Source organism: Arachis hypogaea, chromosome 16 (genome assembly GCF_003086295.3).
Source record: "Arachis hypogaea cultivar Tifrunner chromosome 16, arahy.Tifrunner.gnm2.J5K5, whole genome shotgun sequence".
Classification (NCBI taxonomy): domain Eukaryota; kingdom Viridiplantae; phylum Streptophyta; class Magnoliopsida; order Fabales; family Fabaceae; genus Arachis; species Arachis hypogaea.
The window spans coordinates 45152432-45173623 of record NC_092051.1 but is presented as its reverse complement, the minus strand read 5'-3'; the positions used below and the strand labels follow the sequence as shown (position 1 = coordinate 45173623).

Below are 21192 nucleotides of genomic sequence, written 5' to 3'. Positions count from 1 at the left end.
ATAAATATATGTCAAGCATGTCATTGCAACTGTAAGGTCTTGTGTTTCGGAAACCACTTGCAAAGACGACACTAAATTTTGGCATTTATCAACATTAGCTTCCACGTCAACCACTCTCCCAACTACCAAAATAACATGGTGCCAAATTCTAAGAATAACATGGTGCTTGAAGAGCTACGTTTTCAAAAATATTCCTCCGGTTAGAAAACTTGTGCACAACAACTAAGAAGGTTAAAGTGCAAGCTATTTCTTCATAATGATTTAAGTGATAATATGATGTCAACATTACCAGTAAGTGCTACGCGGCCAGTACAGGAATCTGAAGTATATATAAGCTACAAAAAGAAGGTGCAAAGAAACATAGATAAACCAATGATATTATCAAATTCAAATCCATGTTCCAGGGAAAATATCTTTAATCCTCAAAAGAGGGATATCCTAAAGTCATCATTGTTTCAGCTTCAAATCCATTTCCACGGGGAAGACCTTGCCTCGGTGGTTGAAGATCATGAAGTCAAGGTTAGCAGGCAAAGAAACAATCCTGCACCAAAGGAGACAAATTCTGATTGAGATTCAAATGATTCATAACATGTGAGATTGATCAGCAGCTAGTATGTAGAATTGTATATTATAGTCATGTGCCTCAACTACGAGGGCAGCACAACATAAACAAAGGAAGAAATAATAAACTTTTGAAAATGTAAAATTCCTTTGCAGAAACAGTGAGATATCTTCCTTGTCTCTTCTCTTCTTGATGAAATGTTGATAGTGAGCATATTTATCAAAGCCAGCTGCCTACCATCTTTCATCTACTGAGAGATTCTGAATGAACACATTGCTGATCATTGCAAATTAATGGATCCTTGCAAATTGCAATGCAATGAACACATAAAACAACAAGAACCTCCATTCTAGACCACCAGCTACACACGGCATGGTAGGACACTATGGATTTGATTTGTGTAAAAAAACAGGAAAAGTTGAATCTGATTTTTTTTCCCTTTCTGTTTGGCATTTCACTCCTCACAGAAAATGCATAAGGTGGAATTATATGTTTCTCAATTCACCTTAACAAAAGAACCTACTATGATTATTTCATGTATGACAATATACTTTTGTCCCTCTATTAAGTACAGTGGAAGAAAAAGATAACCTACAAATGAAGCAGCTGAATAAGATCAATTGATCAAGTTAGACCAAGCTTAGCTGAATTGCAACTATAACAACCCAAATTCTCACAGCAATGCTGCTCCAAAGTCAGATTTATTTTCCCCGGTATATTCACCTCTCTTTTAAACCCTGGCGTCAACTAGACCTATTCTATTTACATCCCCCATATTATTCTCTATATTTCCATTCCTTGACTATCATGGTGCTCTCTGCCAACTAAAGCCTCAACTCAGAAAATAGCCAGCAACCGACAGAACTTTAATTATATCATAGCTTTTGTGTTGGAAACAAATTAAACCTATATGAACCACTTCAACAGCCCATCTTATAATAATTAATTAGCAAATCATCATGACAGCAAAATGAAATCAAGCACAAACTACTTAAAACTCACTAGAATCTAGCACTCACATGAAACTAAAAAGAATGAATTAAATTACCTATTCTCCTCAGAATCTGGGTGTATGGACAGAAACTTCCCCGGCACAGTTAACGCAGCCCACATACAAAGAACTAGCCCCAGAGATAGCTCAGTCACCACCTGCGATCCCAAAAACCATAAATTGGATAATAAAAAATGCATCATTGCAAGAAGATTCAAACATGAAAGAGTAATTATTACATTGAAGGGAGGCCCTGAAAACTCTTCTTCGGTGATCTTGAGCAAACCCCTATCTACAACAAAATCAGAACCAGAATTAGATTCCATTGAAGAAGGTTAAAATAGAGAAAGGAAATGATGTGTTTGAAGGGATATATACATTGGATGGTTGAATAAGCGGCGTGAAAAAGAATGAGAACACCAAAGACTCCGATGGCAAAACCTAAAGCCATGATTTGGAGGGCAACAATGCAAATCGATCTACTTGATGAATTCTGAGGTTTTGGACTGTGAGAGGTATGTCTAAATCGCCAGATGCCCAACCCCGGTGGCTGTCCTACTGTGTAACCAAGCTGCCCACACAACCACACAAACCAAGTTACCATCATCTTTGCGTTGAATAAAAAGTAAAAACAAGGGCCTATATGCGCCAAAGTGAAGCTGGGTTTGCTTTGATCTAAACGACCGAACCAAAATATTGACCGGGTTTATTTTCAAGACTCTAATTCAATAGACCTGATCAAGCCATGTCAAATTAAAACCGGATTTACACCAGGCTATAAAAACAATAAAAAATGTTGAAAAATTAAAAATAAGTTAAAAGTTGTAATTGCCCACTGGTTCTAAACCCCAATCGAATCTAGCACAAGAATTGAACAATAGAACATAGAAAACTGAATATGGCATAAACAAATCTATTAAGTTTCGATGAAAAACACAACCTCAAATAGGGCTAGCAATAAGTAGAATAAGGTACGTTTAAACTTCACCCTAACCCAATTTAGGGAATTAAAACCTTTAACCAAAACATTATTCGCACCCTATCATTTTCCCTCCATTTACATGCCGTCTTTTTATGCTACCTTTTAGCCAATGATGTGCCTAATCCATGTGGTCATGTGCCTGTAATTATTCTAATTCATTTGTTGGTTTGAATTTATAGTAGTAGTAAGTGTGTATGTGCCGTTAGTCATTGCAAATTATCTTTGAACAAAGACTTTTCTTTAATATTTCTACCTAAAAGCATTTTACATCTCCTTTGAGAATTGAGAGTTAATGCATTGAAGCAAAAACAGGTAGTGGTAAGTGAATTGCATTTGACTATAAAATGAGAGATATTTTGGCGCTTCACTACCCAACACAACCCTCCATTCTCCTGGAGGATGTTCAAGAACCTGCAACCTAGAAAGGGAGAGAGAAAAAATTCAAGAGACTGCAAGATGACCAAATGAAAAATCAGAGTACTACTCACAACATTAAAATTTGGCTTCTACAGTTCCTTTTGTTGTTAGATTTTGCGCTGTTAAAAGGTAAGGGACTTTTTGAAAGGAACATGCTTCTTAGACTTTTATTCAGTATCTAATGCTCTCAAGTAGATATCTCCATCATGACTATCTATTCCCTTTTTAGCATTTAGCAACATGATACATATATAAATAATGAAATTTATCTTTTAGTCATCACAATTTATTTTTGGACTACCTTTATCTAGTAATCATATATCTCAACCTTTCTCTTTTCCTTTTTCATTTTGTTAAACTCATTTTCTTCCTCGACGTTACTTGATTATAAGTTATTATTTTGTAATTCAAACTGGTTCCAAAGTGATTCCAAAGATTGTGAATTCATCTGCTTCTCAACTTTTTCAATTATGAATAATAATATTCTGTGTGATCTGTATTTAACAAAATTAGCATAGACAGGAATATGGTTAGTAATGGTTTAACACGCAATCATCAATAGCAAGGAGTCTCTTTAGTCTTTACATGAACAAAAGATAAATCAAGAACTCCAGACAATCATATGCAAGACACTACGACCTTGTGTTTAGTGAAGCAAACTTAGGCCTTCATCGCTCCATTTTTCTTTAATTAAATTCAATTGACAAGCAAATCATAAGCAAAATATGGTTCCAGAATGTTTATTTTCATGCTTTCATAAAGCAGAAGGGTTAATTATACAAAAACTCCCACTGCATTGAATAAAGTTTAATCACACACTGTATTTTCATCTCACAAAGAGGCATAACCAGAACTAATCTAATAAAAAAGATAGACGAACAAAGAAATTTTAAAATTGAACTAAGCAATATACTTAACTGATCAAGTCATCAATATTCAATAATCAATTAATCAGAAATCAATATATCAAAAGCCAGAGAAAAGTGGAAGAAACACAAAATCAATGTCCATTCCATTAGGGAAATTCTGTTGCCAAAGTTTTAAAATTCCAGAAAAGAACTCAACACTATACAAAATACCGTAGTTTAAAATAAATAAATTCAATTTGCAGAGGAAGAGAAAAAAAATAACTAGTATTTGGATAAAATAAAACAAGAGACACATTTAGATTCCAGAAAGTGAAAGAATAAGTAATAGAAGATGAAGAACAAGAACGCATACCTAAGTTTCTGAAGGAGGCGGTTTTCGTTGCGGTGCCCGCAGCAGATTTTGCACGCGGTGGCGCTGGTGGATAGAAAAGCGGCGGACACAAGACCAGAGGAAAGCAGTTCGGCGACGAGCTCAAAGGATGGTGGAGAATGAAGTGGCTGCCGTAGAAGAAGATTTGAGATTTGGAGCAGTGGGTATTTGATTCATAGGCGTGAATACTTTAAGAGAACCGGCCAACTGGATACTGGTAGGGTTTGCCCCTGATTTATTCATTCGGCAGGTTAGGTTTTTGTTAATAACAACTGTAATTGCACGTGATAAAATTTTAAATTATTTTTTTTAAATAAATTTAAATTATAATAATTCGATTAATAAAAAAAATAATATATTATGTATTGTTTGATTTTTTTTTTTTAATCTAGTGTTAATTAGATTAACTCTAAAATAGTTATTAATTAATTTTAATAATTTATTTTTTTTAATAAATCAAATATATATACTGAATGTGATCATAAATAATATAATAATAGTTAAATCCATCAATAAATATATTGGCTATTATCACACTATAAAACAAATTAAATATAAAGGCTATTAGTATTTATAAATTTATAAAATTACACTGTCTTTGATTCGTGTAAGGATTTACTTATCAAATAAACTTAAAATATGAACAAAAAATATTTATAAAATGGACCTAGCATCACTTGAAAGAATCATGGAAAATAATCAACTTACCTTATCATCTATGAGAATCATTTCTATGTAAGTCGTCTTGTTCTTGTCGAATTTAGATGAGACTTTCCATGACCTTATAATTTTTTCCTTTATTTTTCAAACTTTTTTATTACATAATCTACCATAAGTAATACTGTTGATAGAATCGTAGTTAGTAGCCCTTAGATCTGTATCTGAAGTACGAATTTTTAGATGATAAATAATTGTAACACACACACAAAATTTATGATTAATTCAATAGAGATACTTATTCAATATATATGTTATCGACATTAGTTATATGCCAATATTTTTAGAAAAGAGCTAAAAGAGGAGATATATAAATATATATAATATTATTGCTATATAGGAAGCATACATAAATTGCTACATTTTTCTTATTATATTATACAACTTAAAATTATAGTATTATGTTATTATTAATTCTAGATACTTGCTATAATTATATCAAATTTAATTATGACTCTAAATAAATAAAATAGATAACATTTAGTATTATTTTTTTCTTTTTTACATTCAATATTTACTGTAAATATAAAAAGTAAAATAATTAATGAAAAAATATGAGCAGAAAATAAAACATATTAATTAAAATTCAATTTGTTATCTAATTAATTTTGTATCTATACGATAAATTTACGAAAATGTTATGAATCACAACCTTTTTTATTCTACAATAAAAAACACTATATGTAGTTTTTAGTAGTACAAAAATAATTATAAAAATTAATTATTGATATTGATATTAATCACAATTGATTATTGATACCCTAATTTTTTTTAAATATATTTTACCTTTTTAAAATATAATGCATGTACCGTGTAGACCTTTATTATTATTATTATTATTATTATTATTATTATTATTATTATTATTATTATTATTATTATTATCAAATTTATTGGGTCACTATTAATGTGTGCATTAATTATCTCCTAATAAAATTATTGCACTTGAATGAGAATTAGAACTATACTGATTGATATAATTAAAATGATTAAAAATATCGATGATTGATAAGTAGTTTAATAACGCATTAAATATTGATTTGATATAATTATAATGAAGATATTTTTTTAAATTAATATAATCATGCATTATTTATGAACTAATTGTAATATAATTAGAATACATTTATTTAAGAAAAAAAAAAGAGTTCATGTATAATTTTTAAAAATTATAATAATTTTTTTATTTATGTATACGTATATATTAATTTTGTTAAATATATATATATATTACGGAAGTTTTTCTTAATATATACATAAATAATTATATATATATACATAAATAAAAAATATATAAACTATATTTTATTAAACTCCATGTTACCGGTTATTAAAAATATTTAAATCACATATATTAATTATTTTTTTATTATAATTATTTTGTTTTATATATATGATTATTTTTTATTCAACAATCGTGCAATAATTTTTTATTTTTTATATTCATATATATTTCTCAATCTCGGCTCCATTGTTTTTTCTAATAGTGATGCTTTAATTTTTTGTTTTTCTTTTTTTCACGTATCTTTTCTTTTTTTAAATAGTGATGTTTTAATATTTCTGTTTTTTTAAATATATTTTTCTTAATAATTACATTACTAATCTAAAATATAAAATGAGAAAAAAAAGATGATACATATATCCAAAAAAGAAAATAAACTTAAAAATTAGAAAAAAATTATATTAAAAAATATAAAAATAATATATTCAAAAAGAATAGTCGTAATATATAAATTGTGTCAACAATTTAAATTTCTCTAAAACTAATTTAATCAAATACCAATATTAGAAATAAATTACTTAAATAATATTTAATCTATTCTATTCCTTAGACACATATAGATTAGAGTCATTCTCGTAACGACAATCAAGTGAAACAATATCGTAAGTTCGAATATTTAGAATTCATGCAAATTCAGACCATTCTCCTGTTCTTTGAAAACCTTCTGTATTTCTGATAAAGTTGAATCGCAATTTCTTTTATGAAAAAAGAGTTACGGATGTGGCTTTGATGTGTTGGAGACCAAAATTCGAAAGTCATTATTTATATTTGAGTGTGACGCCCATTAAATCCTAAAGCCAAATAAAATAGTATCTCTAGTTTTATTCTCAATTAATTCTAAATCAAAAGTAATAATGACTTATTTAATTCAGCATTTATGAAAATAAATGAGATGGCCATTATATAAGTCATTTAATGTAAAATAACTCAATTTAAATTTGCGATTATAATTAATATATGTATTACCAATGAATAGATTAGGAAATAATAATTTCGTAACAAAATAATCATTCAATTTGAATTACAATTAATTGATTGATAGAAATTATAATAAATTGAATTTAATGAGTTAAAAGAAATAAATCGAAAAACACCATCAGAAACATGCCACGACAATTTTATCATTAAGTGCAGAAATTTAATTTTTATATAATAAAATAGATATTTATAGATTATTATATTAAACACAGACTAAAAAAACACACTAAACAAAATAAAAGTATGTGATGAATTATAATAAATCTATATATGAGAAGTAAAAGTAAAATAAATAATTAAAAATAAAGTAAAAATAGCAATTAAAAAAAGTAAAAGAAAATAGAAAAAATAATGTGTGGAATAGATAAAAAATGTATTACGATAGAAGATTAATATAATTAATTAATACAAAAGATGAAAGAGAAAAATCAAAATATAATCTTATTAAACAATTTTCAAAAAAAAATATTTTAAAGAAGAACCTATTAATCAACTTTTATAAAAATATTACAAAAAATTAAATTATCTTTAAATAAAATAATAATACCCTTAACAAAATTTAGCATATTATAAATTATATTATAAATTTATATATCATATTATAATTTTAAATCAACTCCTTAAACACATTATAACATAAACCATCTAAAAAGATACACCAAATTAACGAATATCACATGGATCACAACATACAATTTAAATTGTCACGATAATTCAAATAAAAAAAGCATCAATACAGAGAAATCAATAAATATAAATAAAATAAAGAGCAACAAAGAGACACACACAAAAATAATAAAAAAGAGAATCAATAAAAGCATTAACATATAAATCAAATTGTGAATCATAAAAAAAAGAATATATATATATATATATATATATATATATATATTGAAGTACACATGACAAAATAGAATATTACAAAACAAAATTATAGTAAGATTATTTAAAAACAACGTAAAGATGACACATTTTTTTATTAATAAGAAGTTAAAAGAAAAAAAAGTATGCACCTAATAATAAGCAATTAAAATAAACAAAAATAAAAAAAATGAAATGTATAAATAAAGATAAAAAAACAAAAATTAAATAAATTATAAAAATTGTACCTTAAACATGAGAGAGAGAAAGAGAGGAAGAGAGGGAGGGAGGGAGAGAGAGAGAAAAGAGAGCGAATGAGTAAAAAATATTTGATCTTGTATAAATAGATGGTATTGAAAAAAATAAACTAAGTAAATTAATTCATATATTTCGTTATCATATTTATTATTTATTAAATAATTTGATATTTATTCCAATCAAATTAAATAATTAATTAATTGATATAATTAATTATAATTAATCAATTCATATAAATTATAATAAATGGTGAGATTTGAATGTCTAATCAAATTAATTAATTGATATAATTAATTAATTATAATTGATTTGCTTTAACGAATTAAATGAAATAAATAAGAAAACACCTCAAGAACATGCCACATCAGATCCATTATTGAGTAAAAAATCCGATTGTTATATAATAGAATAAATAGAATAGATAGATAATAAAGATATTTTCTTAAATTAGTATAATTATGCATTATTCATTAAATATTAATTGTAATATTGTAATATAATTATAATAAAAATATTTTTTTAAAATAAATTTATTTAGAAAAATATAAATTGGTTATTAATAACCGGTGCCATTATCATATTATTATTATTATTATTATTATTATTATTATTATTATTATTATTATTATTATTATTATTATTATTATTATTATTATTATTATTATTATTTTTGATTGATAATTGATAAGTAGTTTAATAATGTATTAAATATTAATTTTATATAACTATAATAAAGATATTTTTCTAAATTAGTATAATTATGCATTATTACTTAAATACTAATTATAGTATAATTATAATAAAAATATTTTTATAAAATAAACTTAGAAGAGAAAATAATGCATTCATTTTAGTAGAAAAATGGATTTATAAGAAATTGACACCTCACTTTCATAAATTGGGTAAAACCCCAATTTTAATATATTAAGTAGTTAAATAAATAAATTCAATAATATTTATATTTAAAGATAAGATTTAATTATTTTGTTCATCTTTATATTTTTATTATAGTGCAAAGGCATAATATGTAATATATTTAGGTGGCTACTCCAATGAAGATTTAATGATTGTCATCATGTGAAAATATATCATTTTGATCATTGGATGATAGATTGTAGGACTTGATTTTATTTGAAGTAAAAGTGTTACCTTTATTTAAAGTGTTGCAAAATAAATAAGTTACACTTTTTAAACAAGAATCATCATAAAAAAATATTTTTGGCATCTTCATAGAAGTAGCTGCCATATATTTATGAGGTGGTTGATTCATGTAAAATGTAAGGATAAAAGAAATAGTAGGTAAAGTAAGAACATGTGATTTGTGGTGTTATTTTTTTTTGGTGACTGATTTGTGGTGTTATAGATCATCGCAAACTTCTCACTAGTTATAGATCAAGATATAACACAAACTTGCATGAGCGTTCATTAGTACACTATCTAGCTAGTGTCAATAATGTGAGTTAATTTTGTCTCTTTTCATTAATTTTTAAAAATTAAATTTTAGAAAAGCTTAAGAGAATTACTTAAATATAAACTAATCATTAATTCCAAATTCTTTATCTTGTTATTCCAAATCCCTATTTGACTATCTATACATCACTCACATCATTCAACTTCTCATAATAACTATTTCAAGTTCAGTTGTATGTTACGGCTTTTTTTTTTTCAATTTTTTTTAGAAAAATTATTTATCCTTTAATGTATTAGCCTTTATTCGACCTTTGTATCTAATAATAATTTAATTTTAATAATTTTTTAACCACACATTTTCCTACTTTAAGAAAATTATATCCAGTTAAATCTAATTTAAATTTAATAATAAAGATTTTTTTATCGCTTTTGTAACTTCCTCTTCACTTTCTCAATTTGTTAGGTTTTTTTAATTTTCTTCCTACTTTGATAATTATGTCAATTTCTTATTAAGAGATTAATTTAGGATTTAGAATTTTATAATTTTAGAATTTATTAGAATTTATAATTTAAAATTTTAAGGTTTAGAATTTAAAATTTAAGATTTTAAAATTTTATGGTTTATAATTTTAGGATTTAAAATTTAGAATTTTAGAATTTAGAATTTAGGGGTTTAATATTTTACAATTTATGGTTTTAGAATTTGAGATTTAAGATTTAAGACTTTTTTTTTTTTTAGATTTGATTCTAATATTTTTATATTTGAATTTAATTTTAAACAAAGTGCTTTTTTTAGTTTTTTTTTATTTTAAATTTATATATATGTTGCAATTAATTTTTTTTAATTTATGTAAAAAAAAAGCCAAAAAATTCTGTTTTTTTAGTTGAATTATTTTTTTTCTCTCAAGTGATGCTCTTTAAGTACAGTGCATGCGTAAATTGGATAATCCAAATGACAATACTCCCGGTTGCAACCAATACTATTTTTGTATATATATATATCGATTCATTTAAAATTATCAAAATGATTGAAATATAAAATAAAGATTGAGATAATCACTATAATTCTATAATTCCGAAATTAAGTCAAAAGAATGTTAGAAATTTAATAAATCAAATTATCAAGTCGTTAGATCAATAATTCAATCGTTATAATCTATTTTATTCCGTGTTACTCGATAACAGTCACCTATTACTTAAACAAATTTTGATTCATTTTTTATAACTCAGCCAATAAAATCTATAATTCGGCTCAAAAAAATTATAACCTAACACAGTTATACCTATAAATTAAAATCTGAATAAATAAATAGAACGTGACCTATTTTAGTTAGAGAAAATTTATGCTGTAACAGTATAAATAGATTGAGAGTTGTTACCAAAATATTAGGAAATATCTCAACTACTCCGAAAAGGTAATTCTCGATAAATACAAAATCATCATAAATACGTAAAAGATACACTATTTACTTTGAATAATATCATATCTATTTTTTATCGTTACTAACTTAAATGTCGGAGTATCTTAGCATAGCGGGAGTACGTACTCCTCATCTAGCGCTCGACGCTCTGCTAGGGTTTCACTGCGCCGCCTCCATGGTTACACCTTTCTTTGCCTTTTCTTCGTCAAACTCTTTTCCATCTTCTTCTACTTTCTTTTCTTAATTTCTTTTCCACTTAGCTCCCTAATTTTCGTTTTCTCTCCCAATTCATTACTCTTTTAATTTATTTCCGTTTTCTAATTCACTCATTCCATATATCTTATTTCTCTTTGGAATCATTGAATACCAATTCTGATTTTCTCTACACCATGAGCAACAAATCAGAGATTCAGAACCCTCATATAATTGCTATGACGGTGGAGGGTATCAGCCTTCAAATGGCACCCAAAGAAATATGAAACTGCTCTCGTAGAATTATCGGGGTTTGGGGAGACCCCTGACAATCCACAATCTTAAAGGGATATGCAAATCCTACTCCCCCGAGATTGGTTTTATCTGTGAAACAAAAAATCAATCTCGACAAGTTAAAGGAAAACTAAGATCTTGTGGTTTCAAGGAATGGTTTATTGTGGATCCGGATGGATTATCAGGGGGTTTGGCAATGGCATGGAGGGATGGTTGCACTGTTCAGATTTTACAGCATGGTAGATTTTTCATTGCGGCATCAGTTCTGACAGCTGGTTCTAATGATCCCTATGGTGTTCTAGGTGTTTATCTCAGTTCAAATGATCAACATAGAATGGCTCAATTTGCTGAATTAACTTCAGTCACCCAACAGTTCGATGGTAAGGTTGTGTTAATGGGAGATTTTAATGCCATTTCTAATCAATTGGAGAAAGAAGGTGGGGGTGCTAAATCTCCTTCTTCTATTGAAACCTTTAATAGTTTTATTGATGATAATTCCATGATTGATATTAATATGGTCGGAAGACCATTCACTTGGTCAAATAGACGGAGGGGTGATGAATTGATACAGGAAAGACTGGACCGATTCCTGGTAGGAGTTGATTGGCAGCAACTCTATCCCAATGCAACGATTCTTAGACTGTCAGAATCAGGCTCGGATCACGCCTCTCTTCTCTTAGACTCTAATCCGAGAACTGAGATATCTAAACGCCGATTCAAATTCCAAGAAAGATGGTGTTCCAATGATGAAATAAGGCAAATTGTTAGAGAGGTTTGGCATGAACAGATTGATGGTTCAGCCATGTATATCCTAGCTCAAAAATAAAGCGTTGTCGGCATAAGATTTTCAGATGGCAGCAAGAACACAGATCTAATTCGAAGGTGGAGATTGATTTACTACAGTCATAATTAGAGGAACTTCGTTTAGCAGGAATTCATGGAGGCGACATCATTTCAGAAATAGAGGACAAACTTGAAAAAACATTGCAAAATGAGGAATCTCATTGGAAAGATAAGTCTAGAGTCAAATGGCTCAAATCTGGTGATCAGAATATAGCTTTCTTCCATCAGAAATTTAGAAATCGAACCCGAAGGAATAGAATTTGGCAACTAACTAGCAGTGATGGTGAAGTGGCTACTTCAAATGCTGGTATTGCTTCTGTGGCTGAATCTTATTTCAAGGATATCTTTTCCTCCACTTGTCATGAGAACCCTGAACCTCTGTTTACTGATTTTGAACCTAAGGTTACAGCTCACATGAACCGTAGGCTTCAAAGACCAGTGACTATGGAGGAAGTGAAATGCGCAACATTTAGCATTCATCCTCAAAGTGCTCCAGGAGATGATGGTATGACAGCAAAATTTTTTCAAAGCTTTTGGAACATACTTAGTGGTGATGTGTTTCGAGCAGTTAAGAGCTTCTTTTCTGGGGGCAGAATCTTGAAAGGTTTTAACCACACTCAGATCTGTCTTATTCCCAAGATTTCTGATGCTAAAGATATGACTCAGGTAAGACCAATAAGCCTATCCTCAGTCTTTTACAAGATTATCTCCAAAGTATTTGTACATAGGCTTCAGGGTATGATGAATAGACTAATTAGCCCTACGCAGAGTGCTTTTATTAAAGGCAGATTAATCTTTGATAATATCCTAATTGCTCACGAGTGTATGCATTACTTGAAGAACAAAAAAAGGGGTCTCGAAAATGAAATGGCGCTAAAATTAGATATGAGTAAGGCATATGATAGGGTGGAATGGCACTTTCTTTGGTTTATATTAGAGAAGTTTGGTTTTGACTCCCGGTGGATCATGTGGATTCGAGAATTAGTGACAACTGTTTCTTATTCTGTTATTGTGGAAGGACAACCTTATGGTTTCTTCAAACCAAATAGAGGTATTCGACAAGGAGATCCTCTATCCCCCTATCTTTTTCTTTTCTGTGCAGAAGGTCTCTCCTTCTTGCTACACAAGGCAGAACAAAATAGACTAATTCAGGGTCTTCAGATACATAGGCGATGTCCCAAGGTCAACCACCTCCTATTTGCTGATGATTTCATCTTATTCTGTAAGGCTAATCCTGAAGCATGTTCAAATATCTTGCATTTATTGAATTCTTATGAAAGCATCAGTGGCCAGAGGGTAAATCTTAATAAATCTGTTGTATTCTTTAGCCACAATACTCCCTCCACTACTCGTACACTACTGGCTAACTCTATGAATATTAATCATATTGGGGCTCAGGATAAATACCTTGGTTTGCCTTCTACAGTCTCTAAATCGAAAAAGACTTCTTTTAGTATGATTAAAGAAAAGGTTCGGAAAAGAATCCAAGGGTGGAAGCGCAATCTTCTTTCGTCAGGTGGTAGACACGTATTGCTTAAGGCAGTGGGAGAAGCTATTCCTATTTATACATTGTCTTGCTTCAAGTTGCCTGATGGTTTAATTTCAGAAATTCACTCTCTACTTTCTCAATTCTGGTGGGGACAAAAAGGTTCTGAAAGGCGGATGGCTTGGATTAGCTGGGACACTATGACTCGCCTACGAAAAGAAGGAGGCCTTGGATTTAAAGATCTCAGAATCCAAAATCTGGCGCTTTTAGGCAAACAGTTTTGGCGACTTGTAACACAGCCTACTTCCTTATTATCAAAAATCCTAAGAGGTAAATACTTTAGCAATGGTAATGCTATAACGGCAGAAATTGGAGTCTTACCTTCTTGGGGATGGAGGAGCATACTGGAAGGCCGAAAGATTGTTGAAAAAGGTCTTAATTGGGCTGTGGGTACTGGTGAGAATATCCGAACCTTTGAGGATCCTTGGCTGCCTCCTCCGTATCCTTTAATGATTTCTGACATGCCAAATAGACAGGCTATTTCTGAGTTGGTTCCAAGAGTTAAAGATCTAATTACTGAAGATAGGAATTGGAATCAGAATCTCATTCAAGAATTATTTCCCCATGACGTTGCAAACAGGATTTTGTCAGTTAAAATTCAGCAGAGTAGGGACAAATTGCAATGGGAATTGAACAAATCCAAGCAATATGATACAGCTTCAGGTTACAGAATTGGCTATTTATTTTACCATCCGCCTCTGGAGCTTTGCCCTAATTATATGCAGCAGAAAAAGCCGTGGATTGATCTATGAAAGTTGAATTTGCCTCACAAAATTAAGCTATTTATCTGGAAAGCTCTCCATGGCCGACTTTCGGTGCTTGCTCAGATTCATCACCGCATCCCATCTATATCACCAATATGCCCCTGCTATCATAAAGCAACGGAAACAGTCACTCATTGTTTGATCGATTGCTCTAGAATTAAAGACGTATGGTCTCAGAGTTATCTTGGTGACTGTCTTCCCCCTCAGAGTTCTAACGACTTTTGGACATGGTGGACTGCATCAACAGAGATACTTAACCCGTTGAAGAATGCTGACCGTAATCCTCAATTGCTTGCCATCATTTGCTGGAACTGCTGGAAAGCTCGCAACCAGTTGATTTTTGAAGGTTCTACTTCTATGCCGTCTGCCATTCTAGCAAGCTCTGTCAAGTTGCTCCGTGAAATCCAAAGAACTCCCAGTTTAGGTCGTCATCTCCATGAGGCAAGCTCTTAGTTGCATTCAATTGGATTTATCATTCTTTCTTCTTTAAGATTTTTCTTCGTTTTTCGACCACGCACCGTTGGATGAATACCTTCAGTGTAGTGTTTTTGGGAAATCCCCACCTTTTATTATGCTGTCCTGCTTTTGGACATCTTTGTATTTCATTTTTTAATAATTAATGAAATATAACCTATTATCTTTGGAAAAAAAAAAACTTAAATATCGGAGTGCCTTTACAGATGTCCATGGCTGCTGGCTATTCTTCTTAAAGTCGATGTATACTGTATCCATCCCATACTCAACTCTAAACAGAATAAGCTATACAATAAGTCAGGTTTATCACTCAGGAACACAGATTAAAAATAAATTAAATTATATATATATTTATACCAAAATATATAATGGTTTATTTTGGCATATAAATAACATTTTTAAAATGCCACTGATACATATTGTCATTCAATTGCCATCAACGTTGAAAACATTATATACTTTTCACATGCACTAACTATGTGCTTAGTAGTGACATCTTGGTAACCAATTCTCGGCTTCAAATCCTTACAACATCGTACAATCTGTATATAACACTACTTATAGTACGTAGGTGACAAATTAAATTGGTTTACATATGCAACCTTGCAATCTTATTTTATAACACACTAAATTTTGGGTATTTGATTTCTCTTTTCATTTTTGAATTGTCTATGTCTATTATTGTACAAACTCACATGTGTCACGTGTCTATATATTTTTGAATGTTCAAATAGCATGAACTTCAATTTCGTTCTCTCTTTGCTTGCACATATAGCTTTGTCTCAACAACTTGAAAATAAAAGCATGAACTACAACTACAACACACGTAAAGGACCACTTAGATATTAGCTTCCAATTGGAATCGTCGATTTCTAGGGCAGGCTCCACCAGGCTCCAATATTATTTTATTTGACATCACAAGTCTGCTTCATAACACAATCTTAATTTTTGGCTATTATATATTACCAAAACATTAATGCTAAAACGTTACCAATAAATATTGGTGATTACTTCGATACGATGATAAATTTATACGTATCCATACATTTAAAATATGGATCAATAATAATAAGTCATATGAAATTTATTTTTTACATCAGCATTTAATTTTTTTTAAATATATATTATATCATCACTTTTACTAAAATACCCTTTAAATTAAATAAAAATAAAAAATATTTGTTTATTTAATTTTATAAAAAATCTTAAACATCCTTACTCTATTCGATTAGACAAAAATATCCTTTTAAATTAATCAAATTTCAGAATTTAACTAATCCTAATTTTATATTTTCAAATAATTTAAAGAACAAAACAAAAACATATCTGAGAAAAAAAATCAAAATTATTCTTTCATCGTTCTTCCCCTTCTCAAGCTCGATCTCTCTCATATGTCTCACTATGGCGTCGCACTCAAGCTCTCTCTCGTCTTCGGTCTCGTAATCAAGGTCGTCGTCCCTTTTCTTGTCTTCGAGACTGGTCGTCGTTGTTGCTCTCTGTCTCGTCATTGTCTTGCACACAGTCGCGCGCCTCCGTTGCGCTCTTCGTCACCAGCAGCGGGTCCTGGGGCTCGTCGTCTTCTTGCTTCGAGGCTCGCCGTCAGCTTCCTTCGCGCAATCAGAAGCTGCTTCATGATTTGGTGAGTTCTAACGAATTCTCCTGTTCCTTTCATGTGTAATATGACCGGGCTTACTACCATCGTCACAGGTACCCAAGGCATCAATGCCTCTGGCCTCTCACAGGTACCCTCTCCCTATGCTGTTATATCTAACTTTATCATTTTATCGAGTTAGCTTGCAAATTCCTAAATCGACTTTAATAACCTCCATTATTGTGTCAGACATGCATGGACTTGAGGTTTTATTTGCAAGCTTTTAACTTGAATTTCACAAATTTGATGTGATAAGTATAATATTCTTGGATCACGCTACTGTTATTATATGATAACAGGAGCAACCAGTGGAATTGGGGCTGAAACTACACGTGTTCTTGCTCTGCGCGGTGTCCACGTAGTTATGGGGATCGGAAACTTGGCTGCTGCTAAAGATGTAAAAGAATCAATTCTTAAAGAGATTCCCTTTGCTAAAGTTGATGCCATGGAGTTGGATCTCAGTTCATTCGAGTCTGTCAAGAAATTTGCATCAGAGTTTAATTCCTCTGGTCTTCCTTTGAACATCCTCATGTAAGAAAAAAGGACATCCTCTCTTCTTCGAATGTATTTAGTAGTTAGTCTTCCTCTCTTCTTCGAATGTATTTAGTATTTAGTATGTTCTCCATTTGGTCTCTCTTAATCCTGATCATTCAAGAATATGCAGTAGTAATGTCTTTTGGATTGTTTTCCTTGTGATTTTAAGAAACAATGCAGAAATTATGGCATGCCCCTTCATGCTATCGAAGGACAACATTGAGCTGCAATTTGCCACAAATCACTTAGGTATATGAAAAATTGGAACTGCTCTGTTTTTTGTTTGAAAGCCCTAGGAAGTCTTCTAAATGAAATTCAATTGATGTCTCTGTGAGTTGGTGACATCACTTCAACCTTCCCCCAAAAATATAAATTTTTCGGCATGCTAATATTTTCGTAAGATGAAACTAATCCATTGTTTTTTATTCCACAGGTCACTTTCTATTGACAAATCTTTTGTTAGATACTATGAAGAAGACATCGTGTGAAAGTAAGAAAGAAGGAAGAATTGTTAATCACTCCTCAGAGGCTCACTGTTTTTCATATTCTGAAAGAATTTGTTTTGACAAAATTAATGACGAATCAAGATAATATAGAACCTGAATTAAAATTATATCAAGTCATTTTTTATCTGTCTCTTTCTATGTTTTCTGAAAGAGGAATTTATTGAGAAGTATTATGCAGGAGACTTAATCTCATTGCCGTATGCAATTCAGCAATAATACCTTTTTATGAAATAGTAAATTTATATAATACTAAATATTGGTGGCATAAAGATAGAAAATATAGTTTCCAATGAAGACATCATCATTGAAGTATCCACCATATACATTTTCCATTCCAATGGTGCTGAAAACAGGACCTGCTGATAGAATTTTGATGCATGTGATATGCTTGCTTCCTTGTGTATGGTGAAGATGATAGCTCACTTTAAATGTTTGTGGAATCAAACATGAGTACATGATTCCTATAGTTTGATCAACTTGATAATTATGTTTATTTAATTGTTTCTGCCTTTTTGTGTATAGTTACAACAGCTGGCATGCATATGGGCAATCAAAGCTAGCCAACATGTTACATGCTAATGAACTCGCAAGATGTCTCAAGGTGCAAACTTTTCTGCTTCTTGTATACGGTGATGTAATTTATGTTGTTTGGTAAAAACAGTTAACAAAGTCATAATAATAATAATAATAATAATAATAATAATAATAATAATAATAAGAACAAGAACAATGCAACACTTTAGCTGGCTACGGTTATCTCTAGTTTCTCTCAAAATATTTTGAGTAGTGTTGAATTGGTTGAGCTTTTCATCAGTGCCTGTTCAGTTTCCATTCAGTTTACTTCTTATTACATTGATTTTGTCTGTTCACTGTAGTATTTTTTAAAAGGGTCATATATTAACTTTATTATTTTTATCACGAGCTCTGAGGCTATGACTCATTGTTACTCATTTATCTTCTTTGTATGTACAAAAAGTTGCTTTACTTGCTTCATATATATATAATGAAAATTGATGGTGGCGGAAATTGACCAGTTAAGAAATTAATAAACGAGATGCATTGCAAGTACAGTTCTCAACCAGCTAAAATCCGCCTTCTCAATTTAAAAAGGGTTGTCACAAATTTTAGAATTAAAAATACTGGGAGTATGAGTCCCAGGTCGTCTCCCAACGAGTTTCAGGAAAGAGTGCTAATTTATTAATCAGAAATTTTCCAGAAGATTTGAGTTGGATAATGAGTAATTAAAATTATTGTAAATTAAAGCAATAAAACTAAGAATTATTATTAATATTAAAAGGCCTTGACTGGGGGGAATGATTAATTGGAAGTTCTATCCTTGTTGGAATCTTCTCAAGTGTAGTGTAAAGAGGTTGTTGTTTTCACTTAGTTAACCCTTACTAAATAAAGGAAAGTCAAGTGATTGAGCTAACTCTTACCCGCAAATCCTAGTCATCTCCCTTGGGAAGGTCTAGTGTTAGTAGGTACAGAATTAGCCAACTAGCATTAGTAGGTACAGAATTAGCCAACAACGTCCATTTAACTAAGCATTTGAGCATTCCAACTCAAGTGTCTCCTCTTAATCAACCCCCCATGTCAAGTAGGAAATTTACTCTATTGACATGGATTTAATGCTCATAAGAATATAAGAAGATATAATAAATTAAATAAAATAAAATAGAGAATTGAAATTAATTAAAAGTAAAAGTAACTCCATATATTAATAAATCCAAAATGCAACATACTTATTTGAATAGGGTCAATGAGCAACTAATAAGAGTAAAGGAATATGGAAACAAACTAAAGTGATGTCTTCACGGAGGTAATGACTCCTCAGCATCCAAAATCCAAAGCGAAAGCATAAACTATCAATGTAAAGCTAATCTAGATTCAGATCTAAAACTAAAAAAATAATCCTAATATTAATCTATCTGAATGTATGTGGATGTGTATTGAGTCTCTGCATGTTCTCTAGCTTTAGTCTGTGTTTCTGGGCCAAAAACTAGGTCAAAACGCGGCCCGAAATTGCCCCCAGCGTATTCTGTTATTTTTGCAGATCGCGCAGGTCACGCGTACGCGTCGTCTACGCGTTCGCGTCATTCAGCGATTTTTCTTGTCACGCGTTCTCATCGTCCATGCGTTCGCGTCATTCATGCAGACTCCAATCCACGCATTTGCGTCAGGCACACATTCGCGTCGCTGCGATTTCTTCATTTCGCGCGATCGCGTGAGCCATGCGGTCGCGTCAGTGTTCGCTAGTCATCTCCTTGGTTTCTTGTGTTCCTTCCAATTTTGCAAGCTTCCTCTCCATTCTTCGAGCCATTCCTGCCCTATGAAGCCTGAAACACTTAGCACACGGATCACGACATCGAATGGGATAAAGGAGAGTTAAAATGTACTAATTAAAGATTTCTAGGAAGCAAGTTTTTAACCATAAACAATACTAGGAAGGAATTATAAAATTCATGTAATCTATATGAATAAGTAGGTAAAGACTTGATAAAATCACTCAATTAAACACAATATAAATCATAAAATAATGGTTTATCAAAAATCATGCTCAATTTTTTTTATTAAAATGCCTCAAACTTTACATCTTTTCTAGAGCCTATTTTTGTAATCATTTTATTTGCTTTCTTTCTCATTTTTTTCTTTACTTCTCATTTTAGAACCTTTCTTTCTCTGTAATGTGACTCCAATTGTGCTATTCTTTTGCCATGTTAACTGTCTGCAATAATCTATAATATTCCTTGTTTCTTCGTTGTCAGGAAGATGGAGCTAACATTACTGCAAATTTTCTTCATCCGGGAGCCATTACCACCAATCTCTTCTGCCATACCAGTGTAGTAAATGGTAACTATGACATCACTATGCAGCATTATGCAGAGGATATCATCTTTATTTATTCTTCATATGTTTTGCTCTTTTCTTTATGATTTCCAGCTCAAATGAACATTCATGGAAGAAATCCAGAGATATGCTTGAGTAGGTTGCAAGACAAGGAGAACTCACTAGCTATAGAATTTCATGCCTCCTCATTGCTGCCAAGGATGATTTAACCCCATATCCAAGGGCAGTACAAGATTCAGTTAAGGTATTATTGCATTTTTAAGTGATCAGTTCAATGGTACCATATCATTGAATAAATGAATATATATAATTTATGCATAGTTCCATATCTAACCTGAGTAAGGATGATCACAGGAAACTCAGGAATCAGGAATATAGGCATTTTGGAAAACTTCCTTATTCTGTGCTCAGTTTGGAAAACTT

General features: G+C 30.7%; 2 protein-coding genes across 4 annotated transcripts; one reads left to right on the top strand and one right to left on the bottom strand.

Annotated features, from left to right (window-relative positions):
- Positions 1–231: 231 nt before the first annotated feature.
- LOC112754109 (membrane magnesium transporter) lies at positions 232–4458 on the bottom strand. Of its 3 annotated transcripts, none has more exons than XM_025801696.3 (6): positions 4174–4452; positions 2789–2953; positions 1932–2124; positions 1793–1845; positions 1611–1711; positions 232–541 (listed from the first exon to the last, which is right to left on the bottom strand). In XM_025801696.3, the coding sequence occupies exons 3-6, from the start codon at positions 2002–2004 to the stop codon at positions 448–450; spliced, it is 321 nt and encodes a 106-aa protein (XP_025657481.1). In that variant the 5' UTR covers positions 2005–2124; positions 2789–2953; positions 4174–4452; the 3' UTR covers positions 232–447. The 3 variants fall into 3 exon arrangements, with proteins under 3 accessions (XP_025657481.1, XP_072076400.1, XP_025657480.1); XM_072220299.1 differs by having other exon boundaries at positions 2907–2953; positions 4174–4428; XM_025801695.3 differs by lacking the exon at positions 2789–2953 and having other exon boundaries at positions 4174–4458.
- A 12452-nt stretch (positions 4459–16910) lies between these two features.
- Positions 16911–20978, top strand: LOC112757044 (short-chain dehydrogenase TIC 32, chloroplastic-like). The gene is made up of 7 exons (XM_025805642.1): positions 16911–16938; positions 17182–17413; positions 17586–17665; positions 17850–18000; positions 18442–18523; positions 20688–20772; positions 20863–20978. Exons 1-7 carry the CDS (start codon positions 16911–16913, stop codon positions 20976–20978), a joined length of 774 nt encoding a protein of 257 aa, XP_025661427.1.
- Positions 20979–21192: the final 214 nt, after the last annotated feature.

Excerpts from the sequence above, each read along its gene's own strand:
- LOC112754109 (XM_025801695.3), bottom strand. The coding sequence starts at position 2,004 with ATGGCTTTAGGTTTTGCCATCGGAGTCTTTGGTGTTCTCATTCTTTTT. Across the intron at positions 1,712-1,792 it reads TTTCAGGGCCTCCCTTCAAT|GTGGTGACTGAGCTATCTCT; the intron begins GTAATAATTACT and ends TTGGGATCGCAG. Across the intron at positions 542-1,610 it reads CCAGATTCTGAGGAGAATAG|GATTGTTTCTTTGCCTGCTA; the intron begins GTAATTTAATTC and ends CCTTTGGTGCAG.
- LOC112757044 (XM_025805642.1), top strand. The coding sequence starts at position 16,911 with ATGACCGGGCTTACTACCATCGTCACAG. Across the intron at positions 16,939-17,181 it reads GCTTACTACCATCGTCACAG|GAGCAACCAGTGGAATTGGG; the intron begins GTACCCAAGGCA and ends ATATGATAACAG. Across the intron at positions 18,524-20,687 it reads AACTCGCAAGATGTCTCAAG|GAAGATGGAGCTAACATTAC; the intron begins GTGCAAACTTTT and ends CTTCGTTGTCAG.